Here is a 13,684-nt window from a genome sequence, read left to right as displayed (position 1 = left end):
AAGATATAACTCCCAAGCCAGACGCCCATTATATAGACATCAGGCTAGACAACTTGTTACAGACACCTACCCTGCATACAGACCTCAAATCAGAACTATATATAGGACTTCTATGTCCAGATCCTGCTATATACAGAACCCAGATGAGTTCCCTATTGTTAAACTGGAAGTTGTCTGGACTGCACAATCCTGTACTGCTCCCATAGAAAGCCACACTTGAGATGCCTTCCTTTTTTGGGCCACACCTCAGGCCAATATATATAATGGGTAGAGATTAGATTGAGAAATTATGTTTTGTTTCTAAGCACCCTAATGCTCTCTTGTGGGCCTGGTCTCCCCCTTACTCCCAATCACTTTGGGCCTCATATGCTTCACCAGACCGATCTGGTTCATTTGTATTAGGCTGCTTCCCCTTGCTTTGCAGAGTTCCTCCATAATCTCCTTCTTATATAACCTGCTTCTCCCAGAGGGACCGTCAACTTTTATGGTCTCTGGCTGGCGTTTTTAGACTGGCTGACATGGTCGATCCCTTGAGTCTGGTGCTCTTTATGACTATTTTACCACAGCACTGAACATTTCTGAAACTGAGTGGTTCCACTACTGATAAATTCACATTTACCTTATTTGGATCTCTGAGGGTCACTCCCCCCACTGCCTTTGTGAGGCTATGTCGAGCAGGTACCTCCGCATAAGGCCTGATTACTACAATTTATCAACTGTTATCCTCTCCTAAGGGTTGGCCACCTCCTGTTCACATATACGTGACCAGATAGAAGGAAGCCCTGGGACAGCCAATCTTCCCCTCTCAATGGCAGATTATTTTGTCATGTGCGTCTAAATCTTCAACACGTGTAACATTTAAAGAGATGCAATATAAACTCTTAATGCATTATCACCCCCTCCTACATTCCCTAAACCCTACGATCCCCCTTGGTTTTTGGAGATATAACTCTGCTGTTGGCATGTTCCATCATATATTCTGGGACTCTCCCCTGATATAAGGCTTCTGGAGGGGGGTTAAAGACACTACTAATAGCCTTTTTATGCATGGAGGGCCTCTGAATCCCCTTATCCACTTGCTTACTTTGCCTCCAAGACAAATAGGCAGGAAATCCACCAAACAGTTTTTCTACCTCTGCACAGCCTTGGAATATCTGACAGCTGGCTAGCAATAGACAGCTAGCTAGAACAACACGATGGAAGCCTTTGACCCAATTTGATCCCTGTGGGATACCTGTGGCATAGTGCACTGCAAGGTCTCTGATCTCCACCTCTGACCTCCCCTCCTCTATTGTTCCCTTCCTGTTTTCCTTTTTCCGTCTTACACCATCTTAAAGGGATTCTATCATTAGGAAAACTCATTTTTAACTAAGCATATATTTGCGTAACATTTACAAAGGCTATTCCACACATACCTTTTGTTTGTTAATCCTCTCAGCTGTTTTTGAATTAGCCCACTTTTATTGATATGCTAATTATCCAGCAAGGTGCACTCCGGATATTTACTGAGCACTGTCTGCTGTGTGTAGAGGTGAGAGCAGGGAGGCTGCTGCTGATGATGATGGCGACTCATCAGCCTCCCTGCTCTCATTTCCCCCTGTGTACACACAGCAAACAGAGCTCACTGAACTTCTGGTGCTCAGTGCTGGTTAATTAGCATATCAATAAAAGTGGGCTAATTAAAAAATGGCTGAGAGTATTAACAAAGTAAAGGTAGGTGTGGAATAGCCTTTCTAAAGGCTATGCAAATATAAGCTTAGTTAAAAATGAGTATTCCCAATGATAGAATCCCTTTAATGTCTGATATGTTATGCACTTTTTCCTCTTGTTTTACCATTGCACTGATTTTCCTCTTGTGCTGATTTGTATTGTTATCTTGTTTCTTATCTTGAAAACTTTTTAATAATAATATAATAATAATACATTTTATTTATATAGTGCCAACATATTCCGCAGCGCAGTACAATTTATAAAATTACAGTTGAATAAAAAAAATAAAAAATAAAATAAGCTCCTGACTTTATTACTATCTCTTTAGCTTCTCCTTCTCAAACCTAACACCTTAGCTTACACCCATCACTCTTTGTAGGCTTCTTCCGATCACACTTCTTTTACTCCACTCCTGGTATTAGCTAGGTCGCATTTTGTTGGGAAAACCCTCCACTGATTCCCCTAGCTTCCCTTCCATTGTACCCACTGACACTGCAGAATGTACCTGCTCGGAAACATGTGACGATGATCTAGAACTGCAGATCTAGGCCACTCAATATATATTAAAAATGAGGACCACAAGAGTGTCACATTTTGATGATTTAAAAAATTGGTCAAAAGAAAATCTATAGATATCAAAAGCACATACTAAGCAGGAAATAACAAAGCTATATATTTCTACCCAACAGAGAGGGTTATAATGAATGGAGAGATGCCTTCAAACCTACACAGATACTAAACTCCTTATGTAAGAAACACAACCTGCCAGCCCCAGAATATAGAAGAGAGGAGGTGAAAGTGAATAGCAAGATCTTTAGGATTCCCACTGAGGCATTTCCTGAAGGTAAGAGCACATACTGGGTCTATGTATAGAGTCGGGCTGAGGCTTCAGGGGCCCGCCAAATAAAATGATTATGGGGCCCAACCTTCAACAGGCTCTAGAAAATAGACCATAGGCACCCTTGAAATTTGTATCTTCTGATGGACCACTATTGTGTTAATGCTTGGGCCCATGGGAGGAACCTGTGTTAGTCTAGTGGTCCGGTGATACTGTCTATGTACATGTACAAATATTGCAGAACTGGGAGCCTATCCACACAGAGGAATTGAGGTCTCCAGTTTTCACCAATAAGGGAGGTCCAAGTGGTTAGCCAGAAGCGTAGCCAGGGTGTGGGGTAGGGGCAGTCGTGGCATGTTCCAGGGGGGTACCAACAAGCCACTGTTATGTATTTGCAGAGTAATAGCACTGAACCTTTATCCAAGATGATGGAAAGCAGCTCTGGTTATGCATGTATTGAGCCGGCCAGCATGGTGGCTCAATTCTTAGTACTGTTACGTTGCAGCACTTGGGTTCAAATCCTGACAAAAACAGCTTTTGCAAGGAATTTTGTATGCTGTTTGCTTGGGTTTCCTCTGGGTACTACAGTTTCCTCCCGCATTCCAAAGACATACTTTAGTTTAGATTGTCCTACTTGGGGTAATGAATGACAATATCTGTAAAGTGCAGCAGAATTTTCATTTGGGCAAGAAACTGGAAAAGTTAAAGCAATGCCAATGAAAACTAATGAATAAAAATAGAATAGTATTGATACCAATCAGAATCCAGCTTTGATTTTTCTCAGTCCATTTGGAAACAAAATAGAATAGAAAGCAACCTGGGTAAGAAACCCCTTCTCTTTATCTCGGATCTAATTTTGAAATTCTTTCTATGTTGTGTTTCTATTTTAATGTGTTATTGTCAGAGGCCTTCCAAAGAGATAAAAATAAAGGAGAAGATGAGACGCTGTCCAGTTATGATGAACACAAAGCACTCTATGTTCTACAGCAATGGGATGAGATGCCAGAGTACGGCGCCATGCTTGTTCCAGAACATGTGGAAGTCAGGACCTTGCACAACCCTGACAGTCCAGGCATGGGACAGGTATTTAGACGCATCTGAACCATACATTTGTTGGATCATTTAGACGACAATATTGAGAATCTAAGTGCCAGCTTAAAAGGAGAAAGTACTGACTTTAAGCCCCCTTACACACTGAAACATTCATTTCTATGGCCCGTACACATGACCATGGATTACATAGCCACATATTCGTGCCAACAGTCCGAGCTGTAAAATATGGAACAAGTTATAAATAAGAAACATTGAATGAAAGGGGCCGCGGAAGCATGGCCAGTGCACGGGTGGCCATGCTTAACATCTATGTGTTCCCCCTGAACTGCCCTAGCCATTTATTCACGGTCGCTGGTTAGCAAATGGCTGAAGACTGCAACAAAAAAAGCTGTGTTTCCACAATGTGGGGCCTTAGACTAAATGGGTTTCACCATGAACATAAACATACAGTATGTCAATTTGTAGATTGTTAAAAGTTAAACATTTTTGTAAATATAGATAATTAAACATTTTGCAGAGTTGTAAAGATTTTCTCTAACCAAATCAAATCAAAAAAAGCTTTATTGGCACGTCCGAATAGGTATTTGGCATTGCCAAAGCTAGTAAAATGGGCGGGAGGGGGAGTTGGATTCGGGTGGGTGAGTGGTGGGTATGGGGGGGTGGTTTGGGTTATAACAGTCCATGGAGTCTCATCTTCCTCTTAGTTGGTGACCGCTATATGGGGAGGTGGGGGTGGGGTGGGGTGGGGTGGGGCAGGTGTATTGGGATAAATATAACAGTCGACCATCTTAGTGGTGACATTTCTGGTCTTAATCGGTTGCCAATGGATATGACCCTGAATGCAGAAACTTTCTATGATCTGGGACTTGTCAGAAATCCAACCATGATGTCCTTATTGTTGGTTATCAGGCAGGGACACTACATGTATGAGAAGTTAACCTGGTCACAATAAGGACATCATGGCTGGTTATCAGGAGGACACTACATGTATGAGAAGATAACCCGGTCACAATAACGACATCATGGCTGGTTATTAGGAGGACACTACATGTATGAGGAGATAACCCGTCCACAATAAGGACATCATGGCTGGTTATCAGGAGGACACTACATGTATGAGAAGATAACCCGGACACAATAAGGACATCATGGCTGGTTATCAGGAGGACACTACATGTATGAGAAGATAACCCGACCACAATAAGGACATCATGGCTGGTTATCAGGAGGGGACACTACATGTATGAGAAGATAACCCGGCCACAATAAGGACATCATGGCTGGTTATCAGGAGGACACTACATGTATGAGAAGATAACCCGGACACAATAAGGACATCATGGCTGGTTATCAGGAGGACACTACATGTATGAGAAGATAACCCGACCACAATAAGGACATCATGGCTGGTTATCAGGAGGACACTACATGTATGAGACGATAACCCGACCACAATAAGGACATCATGGCTGGTTATTAGGAGGACACTACATGTATGAGGAGATAACCCGTCCACAATAAGGACATCATGGCTGGTTATCAGGAGGGGACACTACATGTATGAGAAGATAACCTGGACACAATAAGGACATCATGGCTGGTTATCAGGAGGACACTACATGTATGAGAAGATAACCCGGACACAATAAGGACATCATGGCTGGTTATCAGGAGGACACTACATGTATGAGAAGATAACCTGGACATAATAAGGACATCGTGGCTGGTTATCAGGAGGACACTACATGTATGAGAAGATAACCTGGACATAATAAGGACATCATAGTTGGGTTTTCTGACAAGTCCCAGACCATAGAGAGTTCCTGCATTCATGATCGTATCCATTGGCAGCCGATGAAGACAAAAGACTGTCGTCAGTAAATTTGCAAAAATGTTTAACTTTTAATTGCATACAAATCTAAATATGGTTATTTTCATAGGAAAAACCCTTTAGCTACATCTGCTTCTTTCATCCTCCTCCTCCTCATCATCTTCATCATGTCATTTTTAAGTACAAAATTTCTTGCTGGATCTTAATATACCTATATTGCAGTTTAAAGAGGACCTTTCACCATTTTGCCCACAGGCAGTTCTATATACTGCCGGAAAGCTGACAGTGCGCTGAGTTCAGCGCACTGTCGGCTTTCCCGATATGGGCCCGGTGTGAAGAGCTTATGGTCCGGTACCGTAGCTCTTCTATGGTCAGAAGGGCGTTTCTGACAGTCAGTCAGAGACGTCCTTCTTCACAGCACAGCCAATCGCGCTGTGCTGTGAGAGCCGGGAGGAACGCCCCCCTCCCTCCCTGATAATGCTCGTCTATGGACGAGTACTGCGAGCAGAGGGAGGGGGGAGTTCCTCCCGGCTCTCACAGCACAGCGCGATTGGCTGTGCTGTGAAGAAGGACGTCTCTGGCTAACTGTCAGAAACACCCTTCTGACCATAGAAGAGCTACGGTACCGGACCGTAAGCTCTTCACACCGGGCCCAGATCGGGAAAGCCGACAGTGCGCTGAACTCAGCGCACTGTCAGCTTTCCGGCAGTATATAGAACTGCCTGTGGGCAAAATGGTGAAAGGTCCTCTTTAAATCTCTCGCATGGACATAGATATATGACATAACATGCTGAATACCTCTATGTACCACCAGAGGGAGCATGAGATCTGACTGTATACAGTCTTGTCATGTGTTCAATGTATTACAGTCAGTTTTTAGACTCTCTTTAATGGGGGCTGCAAAGAAAAAAAAGTATATATGCAAAAATATACTATAAAATCTATTATTTTATCATCTAGGGATCCCTTTACATGTGGATTGACATGTTCCCAACTGATGTTCCTGCCCCGACACCAGTTAACATCAAACCACGTGAACCGATTAGGTAAATATGAAAAATTCTTTATATTTTTCCACCATAGCCATATTTTTGTTTGTCTTGGTGAGTATTTCTTAATGCTACTGTCACAATGATATTGTCCACAGTCACTGTGCCTATGACGTCAGCAGCAGAAAAGTGACTGCACAACATAATCCTGCTACAACTGCAGGGATCCTAAAAAAAAAAAGACCCTTGTTATCCCCGTCAGTGTACAAGGGGATTGCAATAATCCCTATGTCAAAGGGGGGGAAGTTACTAAAAATTTTATGACAATAAAATAAAATAATAATGTATAAATGCTGGAAGAGGGTCCACGCAAAAAGTCAAAAAGTACAACTTGTCCTACAAAAAACAAGGCCATTTAGACCCATGAAGACATATGAATCAAATAAGTTATTAAACAATGTTGACCCGGGAAGACTAAAAAAATATGAGAATTACAAATCTCTTCCATAAGAACAATTAAAGGTGTGTATATATACACCTACATACAGGTATATATGTCATTTGTGTGGACCATTTTCATAGGACAAATGTTATTGACTAATTTCACAATTCACCTCTGTACTTGTTTTTTTTTTTTCTAGTTATGAGCTCCGTGTTATTATTTGGAATACGGATGATGTGATCCTAGATGATGTCAATCCATTTACTGGGGAGCCTTCAAGTGACATCTACGTGAAAGCGTATGTGTATCGATTCACTGCTCAATACTGTTTGTTTACTGTATTATAAATAAAAGGAGTTTTTTGGGGTTAAAAATATTGATCAATTGTCTTAAAGGGGTTGCTGAGAACAGCGGATCAGTGGAGGTACTGGGTGACAGACTACCATAGATCTGGTACCAATGACCTATATTTAAAAGAGTTGTCCAGGTTTCTGCAAGGATGCCTGGGAAGGTAACCCTTGGTTCACATCTGCGTTTGGTAATCCGTTTGGGAGTCCGCATGGGGACCCCCCGAACAGACTACCGAACGCATTTGCAAGTGGTGTGCAGTAAAAGCACATGGACCCCATAGACTATAATAGGGTCCGTGTGATTGCTGCGATATCTCCGCACGAGTCATGCGGACAGAAAAGTTTATTGTGAAGTACTTTCCTATCCGCATGTTCCCTGTGTAGCTCTCACAGCAAGCACACGGACCCCATTATAGTCTATGGGGATCCGTGTCCTATATACAGTCCTATGAAAAAGTTTGGGCACCCCTATTAATCTTAATCATTTTTAGTTCTAAATATTTTGGTGTTTGCAACAGCCATTTCAGTTTGATATATCTAATAACTGATGGACACAGTAATATTTCAAGATTGAAATGAGGTTTATTGTACTAACAGAAAATGCGCAATATGCATTAAACCAAAATTTGACCGGTGCAAAAATATGGGCACCTCAACAGAAAAGTGACATTAATATTTAGTACATCCTCCTTTTGCAAAGATAACAGCCTCTAGTTGCTTCCTGTAGCTTTTAATCAGTTCCTGGATCCTGGATGAAGGTATTTTGGACCATTTCTTTCTACAAAACAATTCAAGTTCAGTTAAGTTTGATGGTCGCCGAACATGGACAGCCCGCTCTCAAATGATCTGAAAACAAAGATTGTTCAACATAGTTGTTCAGGGGAAGGATACAAAACGTCTCAGAGATTTAACCTGTCAGTTTCCACTGTGAGGAACATAGTAAGGAAATGGAAGACCACAGGGACAGTTCTTGTTAAGCCCAGAAGTGGCAGGCCAAGAAAAATATCAGAAAGGCAGAGAAGAAGAATGGTGAGAACAGTCAAGGACAATCCACAGACCACCTCCAAAGAGCTGCAGCATCATCTTGCTGCAGATGGTGTCACTGTGCATCGGTAACAATACAGCGCACTTTGCACAAGGAGAAGCTGTCAGGGAGAGTGATGAGAAATAAGCCGTTTCTGCACGTACGCCACAAATAGAGTTGCCTGAGGTATGAAAAAGCACATTTGGACAAGGCAGCTTCATTTTGGAAACAAAAATTGAGTTGTTTGGTTATAAAAAAAAAGGCGTTATGCATGGCGTCCAAAAAGAAACAGCATTCCAAGAAAAACACTTGCTACCCACTGTAAAATTGCTTTGGGGCTGTGTGGTCAATGCCGGCACCGGGAATCTTTTTAAAGTTGAGGGTCGCATGGATTCCACTCAGTATCAGCAGATTCTTGAGAATAATGTTCAAGAATCAGTGACGAAGTTGAAGTTACGCCGGGGATGGATATTTCAGCAAGACAATGATCCAAAACACTGCTCCAAATCAACTCAGGCATTCATGCAGAGGAACAATTACAATGTTCTGGAATGGCCATCCCAGTCCCCAGACCTGAATATCATTGAACATCTGTGGGATGATTTGAAGCGGGCTGTCCATGCTCGGCGACCATCTAACTTAACTGAACTTGAATTGTTTGTCCAAAATACCTTTATCCAGGATCCAGGAACTGATTAAAAGCTAAAGGAAGCGACTAGAGGCTGTTATCTTTGCAAAAGGAGGATCTACTAAATATTAATGTCACTTTTCTGTTGAGGTGCCCATACTTTTGCACCAGTCAAATTTTGGTTTAATGCATATTGCACATTTTCTGTTAGTACAATAAACCTCATTTCAATCCTGAAATATTACTGTGTCCATCAGTTATTAGATATATCAAACTGAAATGGCTGTTGCAAATACCAAAATATTTAGAACTAAAAATGATTAAGATTAATAGGGGGGCCCAAACTTTTTCATAGGACTGTATCTGTTGGGCTGGGTTGATTTACTGGTTCTGGTGACAGATTCCCTTTAAGTTAAATGCACAATTGCAATATATTGAAAATACTGGGAGATCTGAGCTCCACAATCAGAATGGTGAATCAATTTGTGGATTAGAATGAGCTATATTACAGAGAAATACAAAAGAAATAAAGCAAATGGATGTAAAATTACTATATTTTATGCAGACCCAAAATAGTGAACAGAAGAAAATTTACACTTTAACATTGCTAGCTGTAGTTTGATACAGAAGATTAATTTCCTGTTGCTTGTACAATGCCAATAGATTCCTTAGCTCTGTACTGTGATTGTAATCTCTCACATTAATCCCTGCATGCATATGTTATCAATACGCAATAACCGATGCCAGACACCTGCGGAGGCCTATCCCCCTTGAGAACAATAATATAGGGCGTAAAATTGAATTGCCTGATGTTTCTTATCTCTGAAATCTGGGGGAGAGTTTGGACACCCTATACACATTACAATGTGAGCGGGTACCATCAAAATGGGACTTCTAGAACAGGTATCCTGTAGCAATCTGAATGGAGAATTGGATGAGCATATCAGTTGCAATCCATTGAAGTCCCCAGGACTCTCAGTAGATCCATCTGGATTTCTGGCAGATCCATCATCTTGAATCAAAGAGCTACAGGACCCCTCTCTGGAGACTAGTGTGAGCCCCAGCAGTCAGGTCGCCATTTAACTGACCTGTTCTGTGCATAGGGATAAGTGGTTATAATTAGAGATGAGCGAACACTGTTCGGATCAGCCGTTCCGAACAGCACGCTCCCATAGAAATGAATGGAAGCAGCTGGCACGTACACTTTGCCGGCGGCCAGTCGCTTAAAGGGGTATTCCCACGTCGCATACTTACCCGTCTTCGTTCCTCTAAAATCTTCTGTCTTCCGGCTTTGGCTCGTCATTGGTGGGCGGGGTCACATATGCAAAGCCAAGCGGCGAGATGCCGCCGGCCCTGCGTGCGCGCTCATACACCAGTCTACCCTTCACAATGCAAATACAGACCCGACACCCTGCGGGTCTGTCTTAGCACTGTGAAGGGTAGACTGGTGTATGAGCTTGCACGCAGGGCCGGTGGCATCTCGCCGCTTGGCTTTGCATATGTGACCCCGGAGTGGAACAGCATCGCTTCTGCCGCTGCTGTCTTCATGCAGGGCAGAAGCATAGCGATGTGCCTGTGCCGGCATCTAACAGTCCCCAGCATCCGCCTATTACAGCGGATGCCGGGGAGTTAGATGCTGGCACAGGTGAAGCCAACAACATCGCTATGCTTCTGCCCTGCATGAAGACAGCAGCGGCAGAAGCGATGCTGTTATTCCCCTCCTCCGCCCCCCCGCCCCGGAATAGCAGCATCGCTTCTGCCGCTGCTGTCTTCATGCAGGGCAGAAGCATAGCGATGTTGCTGGCTTCACCTGTCCCCCAAAGGGTAAACTAACCCCCCCCCCCCTCCAGGCTCGCTTCCGTGTACTTAGCCCCTCCTCCCTCCCCCCTGAGAGCAGGCAGACACATCACTTGACTCAGGTCAGGGCTGTGGCCACAAAAAAATGAATAAAGTGAGATAGTGGCCAAACAAAGCAGTTTTGCTGAAGCAGTGTATTTAGGAAAAGTCTTACATTCGCATTTACAAGCATTATAGATAGGATCCTTGTGACGGGACAACCCCTTTAACCCCCGGCGTGCTGGCTACATCCATTCATTTCTATGGGAGTGTGCTGTTCGGAACAGTGTTCGCTTATCTCTAGTTATAATAGTGCAACCCGTCTAAGATCCCTGTGCATGATCAACACCGCTAGGGATTGTACATAGTTACATACATACATAGTAGATGAGGTTGGATAAAGACATTAGTCCATCAAGTCCAACCTATAACCCTACAATCCCTAGTGTTGATCCAGGGGAATTCCGGGGCTCTGGAAATTGTCTCATCCGCCTTTTCTCTGCCACTGGGTCCGTAAGGTGGATGGTATCCAGTGTATGGAGGACCTTACAGCATCCCTGAGTGACTCCTTTATGGAGGCTTGGACGCCATAGATTCTCTTCCAGGGTACTCAGCCCTATTGAGATCTGGTGGGTTGAGGCCATACTGGTGACATTGTTCCCATGTCTGCATCCGTGATCGCTCACTGACCACTGTGCAACGCTACCCCTCCCTTCTTTTTTTTCTCTTTCCCTCGCTCTTTCCTTTTCTTTTCTTTTGTCGAGTCGAATGAGGTTTTTATTTGCAATGTGTATACTGATTTGCCTTGTAATGTTGTTGGCAGTCGGTTTTCATTTTTGTCTTGAACCCCTTTTTGTCTTAAAGGGGTATTCCCAACTTGTTCACCAACCTGCATGCTGTGTGCTCTGTTCACTTCCTGGCTTTCTCGGTGAATTAATGGGCGGAGTTTCTCTTGCTGTCTCCCAGACAAAGCCTGCTCTGCTATCTCTCTTCATAGCAGTACATGGTTGAAGTCAGTAATGAGGCATGGTTGTGAATAAGTTAGCACAGTATCACTGGAAAATGCACAATATGAAGCTGATGTAGCAGAGCTGGATTTGATAGGGGAACGAGAATCCCAAATTTACAAGCTACAGTAACAAGAATCATCTTGCAATGAACTAAGTTTTAGGTCTGTGTTTGCAGAGGGTTACATACAGACTCCCTATCTCAGCCCTTATCAGCAAAACTTAATTAGCCGATCTGATAACTGGGAGATAAACAGCTCAGAAATACAAGCTTGCTGTGGAGCCCAGAGCACTCTGCTCCCCCTCCCCCCTGAGAGCAGGGAGCTACCGCACTTGTCCTGGCTGGAGAGTTAAGATCATCCCAAGGTCTGTGGTTATGGAAACGCAGTGTAAACAATGAAATGAATAATCTCAGATAGCGGCCAAACAAAGCAGTTTTGCTGAAATAATGTACTTAGGAAAATTCTTAAATCCACATAAGCTAGCAGTATAGATAGGATCCTTGAGATGGGACAACCCCTTTAAGGGTATTGTTTTGTTGTTTGTATGTATTATTTGGTTATAAATAAAGAATTTATTTTAAAAAAAAAGATCCCTGTGCAACTGAAAGGCAACCTAATACTGATCAATGAGCTTTTATGTATTGTATATGTTACTTTTGTAGATGGATAAGAGGCCTAGATGGAGATAAGCAGGAGACCGACGTGCACTTTAATTCCCTCACGGGTGAAGGAAATTTCAACTGGAGGTTTGTGTTTCGGTTTGACTACCTTCCCACTGAGAAAGAAATCACATACAAAAAGAAGGAGTCCTTCTTCTCCTTAGAAGAGTCAGAGTTCAGGGAGCCAGCCGTGCTCGCCCTCCAAGTTTGGGATTATGATCGTATATCTGCCAATGACTTCTTAGGTATGTTGTCTCTTTACTCTTATTAAACGTCTGTATAGTGTATTAGACATGGCTGGCCTTTGAGGGCGTGTGATCTTAACATACACAAAGAATACAACCTCTCCTCCAGCCTTACCCCTATATACTTCACACCATGTCCTCACATGTCTAAGGCTGGGCACACACCTGCATTGTCAGAGAAAAAATGTTCTGCATGAAGGGTTTTTTCTCCACTGCTTTCAGTTTCAAAATGGCAGACAACAAACGTACCCCGTTATAGCCAGTGGGGTCTGCTGGCTCTGTGTACAACTGCTGTGTTAGTGATCCAGTTATCCATCTTTTGGGTCCCTTGGCCATTGCTAATATGTGTGTGTACCTAGTGTAACCTTTCTCACGACACTACAGTAGTACATTGGTTAAATGTTGTAATCTGAGGGTGAATTCACACCTGCAGGCTCTTCACTTACTACCAAATCACAGCGCCATACATGCCCTAGTGGCTCTGCTTGGTATTGCAGCTCAGACTTATTCACTTGAATGGCATTGAGCCTGGACTATCACTGATCACTAGAGATGAGCAAGTACTATTCGAAACGGACCCATAGGAATGAATGGAAGCGGCCGGCACGCAGACTTTGCCGGCGGCCGGCCACTTAACCCCCTTTCCATTCATTCCTATGGGTGCGTGCTATTTGAAACGGGAGGTTCGAATAGTACTCGCTCATCTCTACTGATCACATATTGATGATCAATCCTAAGGATAGGTCATCAGTGTAAATGTGAAGGTTATAATCATGTAATGTATGAAAAACATTGTTATCCTTAACCCATTTATGCCAGAGGTTATACTGGTTTTCAGTTCCAATAATGGAACACTAGGCATAAATGGGTTAAAAGTTGAATGCTAGATATAGTTGCTTATGCTTGAAACTGGTATAATGTTATACGATAAGATGGCACCTGTATCCAAGATGGGTGCAAGAAAAACAAATGCTTGGCTTGCTGCCATAAGACAGCTCTCCAAGGTTACCACGCAGGACCGGGAGTAGCTGGCTATACATGGCACTGCTTAAACTTTTTCTGTTTGATTG

At 43.0% G+C, this 13,684-nt stretch overlaps 1 protein-coding gene across 1 annotated transcript in view; it reads left to right on the top strand.

The window, feature by feature from the left end:
* Positions 1 to 13,684, top strand: part of LOC142208842 (fer-1-like protein 4) — a 113,866-nt gene that overhangs the window by 81,546 nt on the left and 18,636 nt on the right. Inside the window, exons 38-42 of the mRNA XM_075277597.1 lie at positions 2,400 to 2,554; positions 3,453 to 3,631; positions 6,393 to 6,478; positions 7,063 to 7,161; positions 12,373 to 12,614. Of these exons, the coding sequence (XP_075133698.1) occupies positions 2,400 to 2,554; positions 3,453 to 3,631; positions 6,393 to 6,478; positions 7,063 to 7,161; positions 12,373 to 12,614 (761 nt within the window). The remainder of the gene's footprint in view (positions 1 to 2,399; positions 2,555 to 3,452; positions 3,632 to 6,392; positions 6,479 to 7,062; positions 7,162 to 12,372; positions 12,615 to 13,684) is intronic.

Source organism: Leptodactylus fuscus, chromosome 6 (assembly GCF_031893055.1).
Source record: "Leptodactylus fuscus isolate aLepFus1 chromosome 6, aLepFus1.hap2, whole genome shotgun sequence".
Lineage (NCBI taxonomy): Eukaryota > Metazoa > Chordata > Amphibia > Anura > Leptodactylidae > Leptodactylus > Leptodactylus fuscus.
The sequence above is the reverse complement of the archived record's forward strand: the minus strand, read 5'-3'. Positions and strand labels throughout refer to the sequence as shown.